Raw genomic sequence first — 12,335 nt, 5'->3', positions numbered from 1 at the left:
TAGGTCTTTCATCCATTTTGAATTTATTTCTGTATATGGTGTAAAAAAGTGGTCCAGTTTCATTCTTCTGCTTGTTGCTGTCCAGTTTTCCCAACACTACTTATTGAAAAGACTGTCTTTTTGGGGCGCCTGGGTGGCGCAGTCAGTTAAGCGTCCGACTTCAGCCAGGTCACGATCTTGCGGTCCGTGAGTTCGAGCCCCGCGTCGGGCTCTGGGCTGATGGCTCAGAGCCTGGACCCTGTTTCTGATTCTGTGTCTCCCTCTCTCTCTGCCCCTCCCCCGTTCATGCTCTGTCTCTCTCTGTCCCAAAAAAATAAATAAACGTTAAAAAAAAAAAAAGAAAAAAAAAGAAAAGACTGTCTTTTTTTCCATTGGATATTGTTTCCTGTTTTGTTGAAGGTTGGTTGAGCATAAAGCTGTGGGTCAATTTCTGGGTTTTCTATTCTATTCCATTGATCTATGTATCTGTTTTTGTGCCAGCCTGGAATTGTGATGTCTCCAGCTTTGCTTTACTTTTTCAAGATTGCTTTGGCTATTCGGGGGCTTTTGTGGTTCCGTACAAATTTTTGTTTGTTCTAGCTCTCTGAAAAATGCTGGTGGTATTTCGATAGGGATTGCATTGCATTAAATTGGGAAGATTGCTTTGGGTAGAGTAGACATTTTAACAGTATTTGTTCTTCCAGTCCATGAGCATGGAATGTTTTTCTATTCCCTATGTCATCTTCAATTACTTTCATAAGTGTTCTATAGTTTTCAGAGTACAGATCTTTTTACCTCTTTAGGTAGGTTTATTCCTAGGTATCTTATGGTTTTTGGGGGGCAGTTGTAAATGGGATCGATTCCTTGATTTCTCTTTATGCTTCTTCATTATTGGTGTATAGAAATGCAGCAGATATCTGTATGTTGATTTTGTATCTTGCAAATTTCCTGAACTTGTGTGTCAGTTCTAGCAATTTTTTGGTGGATTCTTTTGGGTTTTCTACATAGAGCATTATGCCTGTGAATAGTGAAAGTTTGACTTCTTCCTTGCCTATTTGGAACTTACTTTTATAAATTCTGCCTCTACAGGAAATTGAGAACAACTTGGCTTCTTATCCCTTTTCATTTTTGGTTGCATTTGTTGATTTTTCAAGCAAAGGTTAATATGCATAGATTAGTGTTGAATTTTATTTCAGTCCAAGTTTCTTTAGCTATTCTTTTGCCCTAAGTAGAAATTGCTCATGCATTAGTATTTTCTAACAAGATACAGGCCAGGAATATAAAATATTCAGGAATGTTTTAGTATTCACTTGGATTTCTAAGGTAAGCTAAGGCATTCAATCAGTAAAGCATTTAATCGCAACCAAATGACTTCCCAGGTATAAAAGGAAACTATTCTTAGATATTTATTTATATTAGATTGTTATTTTTCCCCTGTCAATGTATGCATATCATTTATAACTTCAAATAAAATCCTGGTGCAAATTCATAGTTTTTTATAGTGTATATGACAGAAAATACATAACATAACTTAACATTGTAACCATTTAAGTATACAGTTCTGTGACAGTAAGTGCATTCATATTGTGCAATCATCACCACCATCCAACTCCCAAACTTTATCCTTTTCAGCTGAGACTCTACCAGTTATACACTAATTCTTCATACTCCTTCCCTGCCACCCTAGGCAACCACCATTCTGTTTTCTATCTCTATGAATTTGATTACTGTAGGTACTTCATATAAATGGAACCATACATCATTTGTCCTTTTGTGACTGGCTTATTTCACTCAGCATTGTGTCCTCAGGGTTCATCTACATTGGATCATATGTCAGAACTTCTGTCCTTTTTAGGGCTGAATAATATTCCAGTGTATGTGTATACCACATTTTGCTTACCCTTTCATCCATGGATGATCACTTGAGTTGCTTCCACCTTTTGGCTTTCATGAATAATGCTGCTGTCAACATGGATGTGCAAATAATCTTTTTCAGTCTCTGTTTTCAATACTTTGGGCTACAAATTGTAATTCTATCTTTATTTTTTGAGAAACAGCCATGCTGTTTTCCACAGCTGATGTAAATTTTACATTTCCACCATCAGTGCATAAGGATTCCATTTTCTGCATATCCTTTCCAATGCTTGTTCTTTTTGTGTTTTTTTTTTCATTTTTGTGTTTTTTCTTTAAAATGGTCATCCTAATGTGTATGAAATGATATCTGATTATGGTTTTGGTTTCCATTTCCCTAATACTAGTTATGTTGATTGAGCATCTTTTCATATTCTTATAAGCCATTTGTATATCTTCTTTGGAGAAATGTCTTTTCGAGTCCTTTCCCTATTTTTCAATTGGATTTTTATTGTTTCTCGTTGAGTTGTTTAGAAGTTCTGTTTATTTTTCTGGATATCAATTCCTTATGAGTTTTATGATTTGAAAATATATTCTCCCACTCTATGGGTACCTTCTCACTGTGTTGATGGTGTCCTTTGGTGGATAAGTTTTTAATTTTGATGAAATCCAACTTACTTATTTTTCTTTTCTTGTTTGTGCTTTTGATGTCAAATCCAAGAAATCATTGCCAAATCCAGTGTTGTGAAGCTCTTCCTCTTTATTTTCTTCCAAAAATTTTGTGGATTTGGTTCATGTTTTCATCTTTCATTCATTTTGAATTCATTTTTGTGTATAGTATTAGGTGAGAATTCAACTTCATTTTTTGGTAGTGGATATCCAGTTTTCCCAACATAATTTGTTGAAAAGACTGTCCTTTCCCAGTTGACTAGTTGAAAAGCATTTGGCCACATATGCAAGGGTTTATTTTGGGGTTGTCTATTCTATTTCTGTATGTTTGTCTTTATGCCAGTACCACATTGTTCTGATAACCATCGTTCTATAGTTTAAGTTTTGAGATCAGGAACTGTGAAACCTCTGACTTTGTTCTTTTTCAAGATTATTTTGGCTATTGGAGATTCAACAAGTTGGGGTTTTTTTTGGTCTTTTTTTTGTATTTATTTATTTATTTATTTATTTTCAACATTTATTTATTTTTGGGACAGAGAGAGACAGAGCATGAACGGGGGAGGGGCAGAGAGAGAGGGAGACACAGAATTGGAAACAGGCTCCAGGCTCTGAGCCATCAGCCCAGAGCCCGACGCGGGGCTCGAACTCACGGACCGCGAGATCGTGACCTGGCTGAAGTCGGACGCTTAACCGACTGCGCCAACCAGGCGCCCCTGTTTTTAATAAACTGAATTATGCTTTGTACTCAGGATCCAATGTTAGAAAACATTTTTTAAACAATTTTTTTAAGTTTATTTATTTATTTTGAGAGAGACCTAGATAGAGTGCAAGTGGGGGAGAGGCACAGAGACAGGGACAGAGGATCCAAAGTGGGCTCTGTGCTGACAGCAGAGAACCTGATGTGGGGCTCGAATTTATGAACCATGAGATCATGACCCAAGCCAAAGTTAGATGCTTAACCGACTGAGCCACCCAGACACCCCTAAAAAACATTTTTAATACTAATCAGACTTCTGCCTATGCATTTAATTACCTGTACCTTAAATATTTCTTTGTCATCATTCTTATTTATCTAAAAGCACTACAGCATCTCATTTTTAAAATGACAAAGTGTTGGGTTGCCTGGGTCCAACTTCACCTCAGCTCATGATCTCACGGTTTGTTGGTTTGAGCCCTTTCAGGCTCTGTGCTGACAGCTCAGAGCCTGGAGCCTGGAGCCTGCTTCAGATTGTCTCCCTCTCTGCCATTCCCCCACTCATATTCTGTCTTTCTGTCTTTGCCTCGGTCTCTCTCTCTCTCTCAAAACTAAAGAAACATTAAAAAAGTTTTTTTAAACAAAAAACTAACAAAGTGTTTTACAGGATCAGATTGTCTAATCATGATACATCAAAGGCTAATTTGAAATACTAATTGTCTTTCAAATGTAAACAATAGAATTTAGGAAGTTGTAATTACATTCTCTATGGCCATGTATTCAAGATTAAATTTTCTAGTACTGTTTATGCATTTTGTTAGGGTTTTCCAATTTGAATCTGATGTTGTTATGTTAGGTGACATTAAAAAATAAATACGTCTGGGGCGCCTGGGTGGCTCAGTCGGTTAAGCGGCCGACTTCGGCTCAGGTCATGATCTCGCGGTCCGTGAGTTCGAGCCCCGCGTCGGGCTCTGTGCTGACAGCTCAGAGCCCGGAGCCTGTTTCGGATTCTGTGTCTCCCTCTCAATGACCCTCCCCCGTTCATGCTCTGTCTCTCTCTGTTTCAAAAATAAACGTTAAAAAAAAAACATTAAAAAAAAAATACGTCTGATATTCTGAATCTTTGGGACAGAAATGTAAAGAATATTCTAGTTTTCCTACTGTGAAACCCAAAACCCTTTTGATGAAGTTTTGGGGTGACGGTGGGGTGGTCCAGAGCAGACGGCCAAGAAAGAATCTTGAAGATGTTTTTGGTGCAAAAAGCTGATGTTATTAAAGCCCTGGGACAATACCTGTGGGCAGGAAAAGTTGCACTGGGGTCCTGACGGTAACTCAATATATATCCTCAGGTTGGGAGAGGGGCTCAGGGATAGAGTAAGCCTCTAAGGTATTTTGGAAGCAAGGTTTCTAGGACCTCAAGGGACTAGCTGTTGCTAGGGAAACACCATTTATTACCATTTAATAAAACCTCAGTCATGAGACCCTTCAGATGTATATGGGGTGGGGGACTATAAGCTTGGAGTATGATTGCCAGCATCTCTCTTGGGGCAATTAAGATAAAGGAAGTAGACTTACAGGATCCTCCAGGTTGCCACAATGTTTAGCTAAGACTCTCTTTTGCCCCTAGCAAAGTGTCATCCTTTCAGGCAGCTGAGCTCCTAGAGGGAGGTCACCCTGCTGGTTTCAAGGACTTGTCAATGGGCATAGGCAGTAAGAGAATTTAATTTCTCATTTGCCTTAGTTTCTCACATTGCCATGGCAAGCACTTAAACCTTTGTTCTTGGGTGGCCAGGAGTGTTCGAGGAATATCACTCGTATTCCACCTGGCTGGGGGGTGTTCCAGCTGTATTTTGCCCTCAGCTTACCCCATGCTCCCTCATCACTTTGACCTATTAGGAAGGAAAAATTTACCTTTACCACTCAAAGTTATTCTGCTTGGCCTAAGAATTAAATTGATATACACAGATCAATGGTGGGAGGGAAACAAATTTAATTCACATGTTTTGGAGGTCATAGAAATAGGAGTCTCAGAGAAGTGACCAAAGTAGGCAGGTTTTACACCTTATAGACCAAAGAGACAATAAATGTTTGAGGAATTGAAAAGACAAAGAAGAGACTCTTAAATACAGAGAATAAACTGAGGGTTGATGGGGGGGTTGGGGGGAATGGGTGATGGGCATTGAAGAGGACACTGGTTGGGATGAGCACTGGGTATTATATGTAAGTGATGAATCACAGGAATCTACCCCCAAAACCAAGAGCACACTGTATATACACATATGTATGTTAGCCAACTTGACAATAAATTATATATATTTAAAAAAAAGACAAAGGAGTTTGTGCTTGGGGTAGTAAATTGATGAAGAAGTAATGAGGTTTATTTCTACACCTTCAAAGCCCTGAATTCCCTATCTCTGGTCATAGGATGTTTCTTTACCTCCTGGTACAGGGAGAGTACCTCTTACAAGTGAGAATTATTTCCTGTTTTCAGGGAGACAGGGGAAGGTTAGAGTGTCCTTTTTGCACTGGTTGTTTTTAAGTAACTTTAATTCAAAATAATCAGTGTGCCAAAGTGGCATATTTTGGGGTGGCCTGCTTTTAACTCCATCAGACCCTAGATATTTTTCACAAATAGGGAAATCATTTGGATTATTTCTAAGAGCCTCTCTATTGCTTGAATTAATCAAGCAAACATTCATGTATTCAACAAATATCTAATTAGATGCCAGACATTTTGCTAACCCCAGGGTCATATAAACATGATACATTTGGGTCCTCAAATTAGTCCCAGTTTAGTAGGGAGACACTATGTACAATAGTAGAGGTATGTGCTATGCCAATTGAAAGCATAGTATGGCTTATAGAAATTTCCAGGACTGTCTCCATGGAAGCTTGCTAACTGGCCATGAAGCACCTTTTAATAATGAGCTGGAGTTTTGCAGAACCAGAAATGTTACCTGGTCAGTATCCTAGAGTTGAATATATTCTTACCCTAAGTGATCAGTTGAAATATATGTATCACAAAGGTTTTCCTTGCATGATTAGTTTATTAAGATACGAACTCTTAGTTCCAGGGTCCCACATGGTGGATTTGCTAATATCATGGGTGGAAGTGGACTGCAAAACTTTACAATTGCTGCTGTGCCATATACTCCAAATCTCCTACCAACGTCAAGCACATGGTATGTTAAATTGGTTTTTTTAAATGCTGTAATTGTTTTTGATTAATTTTGAATAATTAAAGGTCTAACTATTGTACTACTGCATTGAGAAGAAAACCTCAACAATAATCTCTTTCATCATTTTGGAATCACTGATAAGTAAGTACCAACATAATTCCTTGCCTCTCCCTTTTGTGCTAGGGAAAATATTTGGGGAAACTACCTATAATTTAATTAAATGTAGTTCACATATCACTGAAGTTATCCTGTCATAAGTATCACTGAGTTACACCATCACTTCAAACTAAATTCCCTTATTGCTTATTTATTTTAGGCTGAAAGGAACTTACTTTCTTTCACTACATTTGCATGCTAAAGGAAACTGCAATGCAGCAGTTTTTTGTTTTTTGGTTTTTTTTGTCTTTTTAAATACTTCTTCAGGGTTTTCCAATTTGAATGCAAATTTAGAGGGTGGTTTTATGTTAATTTTGAGTAGTGTTTTCACTGCTAGACAAAACAATCAGAAATTTCATAGATTTCCTATTTAATGGTGGTATATTTTTCTTTTAAAGCATCAACATGCTCAAGTTACCTGAATACCCAAGTAAAGAAATACTCAAGGACAGACTTCTTGTGGCACTACACTGTGGCAGCTATGGTTACACAATGGCTTAAGTCTGGAAAATTCGTCTGATTACTGATGCGCAATTCCAAGTGGCAGAAATAATTTAGGAAACTGTCAACAGAAAAGGAGCCTAAATGCAGCCCACAGGCAGGGGTGATGTTTAAAATTCATAAAGGATGACGCTTTCTACCCTCCTCTCCCTGCTTCCTTTTTTTGTTTTCTCTTTGTGATACAATTAGAAAATATAAAATCACAGTAGTCTTCAATTTAAAAAATGCTAATTGAAAGTAGTAGAAACTGTCCTTTTTCATATTTCTTTACTCGTATCCAAGATCGTGTCAAGGCAAAACCGTATTCTACATTCCACCTACACTATGTAACTGTCTTGTTAAAAGGGTGTTTTCTCTTTATTTTCCTATATATTAAATTATATTAGGACATCCAGCCTGGTATGTTCTATTGCATGTAAAGTGCCGTTTATATTTTGGAAAACTATTGTATAGAATGGATTAATTTAGATTGTGTATAAAGCCACAAATATGTATTTTCCCATATTGAATCTATATTGCAATGATGTTTTTTAGCTTTTTAATATTTTAATATATAAAGTTTAGACTGATGTGACTAACAGCTGATGAAATGGCATTTAATTTATATATTAAAGCTTATATTGTATGAATTATTTGCATCTTTTAGTGGTCACTTTTCCATATATGTATTATGGTCTCAACGTTTTTGTTATGCCCTATTTTAATTTATATTTTAGGTAAAATTAAATATAATATTTTACCACATCATTACTTTTGTTTTATCTCTGAGTTCTGATGATACATTAGAAGAAGTAATCCAGTGTGCAGATTACAATTTAAATTTGTAATTTTGAACTTCTTATTTGTTTCTCATGGTTAAAATGTTGAGTTCAAGTGACATATGCCTAATACAGAGCTTTGGGCTTTTAAAGGTGATCTTACGAGTTTTCTTTTGAAAAGGTTCACTTGAGTAGTTACAGCATAGAACACTCACATATTTAGAAGTGCTAAGAGAGGAATCTGTAGAACTTTGCCTTTGTAGAATCTTTAGAACTTTGCCTTTGGAAACTAAAAGTACACTGTCTAGTGGCATCAATGTTGGTAAAATGACTCATGCAGATTTTCTCATATGAACAGCTTCGCTCATGTTTTCAGTATACATTGAAAACTTCGCTACATTATAAAGCTTCTTTAATATATGTCTTAGTTTTCTTTTGTTACTGTAGGGGTGGGTGTGTGTGTGTGTGTGTAGTCTCTCACCAGATTAATTTTAAAACTAGAAATTCTTTAAAAATTATAATTAGTTTTAAAATTAAGACTCACATGCTTATTTACAATAAATAAAGTTAATTTTAAAATTTTGATTTTCAAAATTCATCTGTATAAGAGGTCATTGCCTTCTGAGTTTTCAAATAGATAACTGACCTCTTTAAAATTACATTGCTTATGGGGTACCTGGGTGGCTCAGTCAGTTAAGCATTTGACTTCGGCCCAGGTCATGATCTCATGGTTTGTGAGTTCGACCCCCGTGTCAGGCTCTGTGCTGACAGCTCAGAGCCTGGAGCTTGCTTTGGATTCTGTGTCTCCCTCTCTCTCTGCCCCTCCCCAGCTCATGCTCACACTCTATCTCTGTCAAAAATAAATAAACTTAAAAAATAATTAAAATTATATTGCTCATAATTTTTACAAATACTCATTTCCATTAATAATCATATAATATATTGGCTTTGTCAGATTGGTTCTTTTGCAACTATTTATGTAGAAGAGATAATAAAATATTAAAAATCTCATGGTATTTTATCCCTGAATTTGAATATTTTTTGATACAGATTTAGTGATTTCAGGGTTTATATTTTTATATTGTCTTTATTTTTGACTATAAGAATGTAGTTATTATATAAAATATTTTATGTGGATTGAAAATAAGCAAGAGGCAGCAGGTCTTTTTAATATACTCTATTCCCATAATTTCTTCTGTAAGTAGATGGATATGTTGAATGCAAAGTAGTTTAGAAAAATGACTAGAGATTTTCAACTCCTTCGGGTAAAAGATTAACAGGAAAATGACTCAACCTTTAATACATGTTGTAGTTCCATATAACAAAGAAAACAGAGGAACACAGCACTCTAAAGGAAGAATCATGTAGGGCAAAGGACCCTAATGTAGGAAACTGATTAATAAAAACATCTGGGCAAGAGTAGATTAAGTTGTTCAAATACTTTGAGGGAATAGTGACCATGTTGTTAATAAAATCTTCTTGTTCATCTAAAACCAAAATGGAATCTAAGGAAATCCCAGCTTTAAAACTGTACATTACACACCAAGTAAAGCCATGACAGTCTTTGTTGGATGTGGAGGTGGAAATTAAGGCTTTAAAGCATAGGCCACAGTTTGGAGCCCCAGAACATGATTGCCACTCACAGTTTTGTCTGTCTTGCTGATTCTAGAAATTTAATGAGTTGTCAACATTTAAAAAATCTAGAGATTTCATGCATAAGTCTAGATTTTAGGCTTTTGAGACATCAAGGGAATAACAATATTAGGCATAGATTTCTAGAAGGCATAGTAGGCTTGAAGCTGCTTCTTTCATTGACTGAATATGCTCTTCAGTTGACCATTTTCTTACTCCAGCCTGCCTTACTAATTCATGTTACCCTCCTGGCCATTGATAGCATTGGAGTTTTCTTTAAGGAATCTGTCGTGATCGGAAATGTTCCCCTGCAGTGTAAATTGGTATAAATTCTTTGGAAGGCAATTTGGCAATATCAGATTTCTTAAATGTACATATACTCTTTCACTCAACAATTCTAAGAATTTATCTCATAGGTAATCTTGTTCATGTACATGAAGATATTTATATAAGAATGTTCCCTGAAGCCTTGTTATAAAGGTAAACTGGAAATAATTTAAATGTCTGTCAGTAAATGTCCATTAGTAAAGGGTTCCTAATAAATTACAGCCATCCAGGAGAATATTAAGTAGTATTTGCTAAGAATAAGATGGATTTATACATGTATAATACTGGTACGTAAATGTTTCTAAGGTATGTTAAATGAGGTAAGATGTATAGAAGAGTGATTAGCATATAAATACAATTTACACGGGATAGTTTTACACAGAAACAATTTCTGGGCCATGGATTATTGCTCTAGGTGGGAAAGCTTTGTAAGATGGGATGAAGACTCCTTCATTGTATAACCTTTTTTTCCTGTTTGTCTAAATCACATGCCTGTGTTATTTTCTATGTGGTATATGTAAAAAGAAATGTCTAGTATCTTTAATCAAGGGAAGCAAGTATCAGTAATAGGTTTTATTGGATCTATAAAATCCACAACAATAGCAATAAGTGATATTTTATAACCACAAAACTTACCGTTTTATAATGTGATTTTTTTTTTAATTTTTTTTTTCAACGTTTATTTATTTTTGGGACAGAGAGAGACAGAGCATGAACGGGGGAGGGGCAGAGAGAGAGGGAGACACAGAATCGGAAACAGGCTCCAGGCTCCGAGCCATCAGCCCAGAGCCTGACGCGGGGCTCGAACTCACGGACCGCGAGATCGTGACCTGGCTGAAGCCGGACGCTTAACCGACTGCGCCACCCAGGCGCCCCAATAATGTGATTAATTTAAAATAAGTCTCCTTCAGTCAGATCCTGGCAGTGGCAGTGGCTCTCCTCTCTTCTGACTCTCCTTGCTATCACCCATTTGCTTCCAGAAACATGGCCTCCACTGTGGTGGTCTCTGAGGGTGTCATCAAAGTGTTCAGGGACATGAAGGTAGGTGCATAAGCCCCCAGCACCAGAGGAGGCAGTACTCCTCTGCCTGGGCGAGGACAAGAAGAACATCATCCTGGAGGAGGGCAAGGAGATTCTGGTAGTTGATGTGGGCCAGACTGTAGACCCCATGCCACCTTTGTCAAGATGCTCCCAGACAAGGACAGCTGCTATGCCCTCTACGACACAACCTTTGAGACCAAGGAGAGCAAGATTAAGACTTGGTGTGCACCTGTGTGCACTCCTTAAGAGTAAAATGATCAGTGTCAGCTCCAAGGACGCCACCAGGAAGAAGCTGATGGAGATCAAGCATGAATTAGAAGTAAACTGCTATGAGGAGGTCGAGGACCCCTGGCCCCTGGCAGAGAAGCTGGGGGGCAGTGCTGACATCTCCCGGGAGGGCAAGACTTTGAAAGCCCCCTTAAGCCCCCTGCCTGGAGAATCTGGCAGCCCCAGACATGCCCATGGGTGTTGCAGGCTGCCTCTGTCCTGCCAGACCTGAGGGCCTGGGGGATCCCAGCAGGGGAATGGCAATCTCTTCAGCCCATTTCCCAAACAGTCCCCTCACCTCCTGGACCTTCTTCCTCCCTGGATCCCTGACAGTTATGGTCTTCCCAAACCGTCTTTGATCTTCTGATTCCTCTTGGGTTGAAGCAGACCAAGTTCCTCCAAGGCACCCCAGTTTGGGAGGGGGCTGAGATTTTTTAATGGAACTCCCAATTCCCCACCTGTTCTATCCTCTTCCCATGCTGCCAACTTTTTTTTTTTTTAACGTTCATTTTTGAGACAGAGACAGAGCATGAACGGGGGGTGGGGTGGGGGGGGAGGGTCAGAGAGAGGGAGACACAGAATCTGAAACAGGCTCCAGGCTCTGAGCTGTCAGCACAGAGCCCGACGCGGGGCTCGAACTCACGGACCGTGAGATCATGACCTGAGCCAAAGTCGGCCGCTTAACCGACTGCGCCACCCAGGCGCCCCCCAGGCGCCCCCCATGCTGCCAACTTCTAACCTCAGTAGTGACTCTGTGCTTGTCTATTTATTTCTATGTAAATGGAATGTTGGGATGACCCCTCCTTGACCACCTGGTTCCCCCTCCTCTTTTCCTTGGGTGGCAGCCGCTTATGGGAGCAGGACCAGTAAGGGACTTTCAATTAAGACACACACACACACACACACACACACACACACACACGTCTCCTAATTAAACTCTTTTGCAAACAAAGGAATGCTCTTTGGCTCACAAAACTCTATTTCCACGTTCCCTGTTAATTAGCACTGTTTATAGCTCTCTAAAATTCTACCTATTAGAGATTTATTTGAATTTATACTTTTTTTCCCCTTGATTTTCCTTCTTTCTTTTGTTTTTTTAAATAGCACTTACTGGTATGGGAAAATCTGGAAAGCATGGATTCATGTACTCACTTGGGAAAAGCCATAAATTACAAGTCGTCTACCCAGCAATTTTATTAGCTCCTAGTCTTAATGCATTTTTTCAATAATTGAGTTCATAAAGAACATAGCACATATCATTTTTACTTATTTAGCATTTTA

The 12,335-nt window shown here is 38.2% G+C and overlaps 1 protein-coding gene and 1 pseudogene across 7 annotated transcripts in view; both read left to right on the top strand.

The window, feature by feature from the left end:
- Positions 1-7,939, top strand: part of HACE1 (HECT domain and ankyrin repeat containing E3 ubiquitin protein ligase 1) — a 124,068-nt gene extending 116,129 nt beyond the window's left edge. For 6 of the 7 annotated variants that reach the window (XR_005789926.1, XM_040474271.1, XM_040474269.1 and 3 more), the window contains 2 exons: positions 6,262-6,375; positions 6,927-7,939. Coding sequence is in view for 5 of the 7 variants with exons in the window: in XM_040474271.1 (XP_040330205.1) it covers positions 6,262-6,375; positions 6,927-7,029 (217 nt within the window). In the remaining 2 variants the exon portion in view is untranslated. Of the gene's footprint in view, positions 1-6,261; positions 6,376-6,926 lie in introns of those variants that run through there. The other variant, XM_040474270.1, reaches the window with a different exon arrangement.
- Positions 7,940-10,634: 2,695 nt separating this feature from the next.
- On the top strand, positions 10,635-11,537 carry LOC121029182 (cofilin-1-like; annotated as a pseudogene).
- The last annotated feature ends 798 nt before the right edge of the window (positions 11,538-12,335 follow it).

Source organism: Herpailurus yagouaroundi, unplaced genomic scaffold, assembly GCF_014898765.1.
Source record: "Herpailurus yagouaroundi ecotype Mexico unplaced genomic scaffold, PumYag 139, whole genome shotgun sequence".
In the NCBI taxonomy this organism is placed as follows: domain Eukaryota; kingdom Metazoa; phylum Chordata; class Mammalia; order Carnivora; family Felidae; genus Herpailurus; species Herpailurus yagouaroundi.
This window is presented reverse-complemented; position numbering and strand designations above follow the sequence as displayed.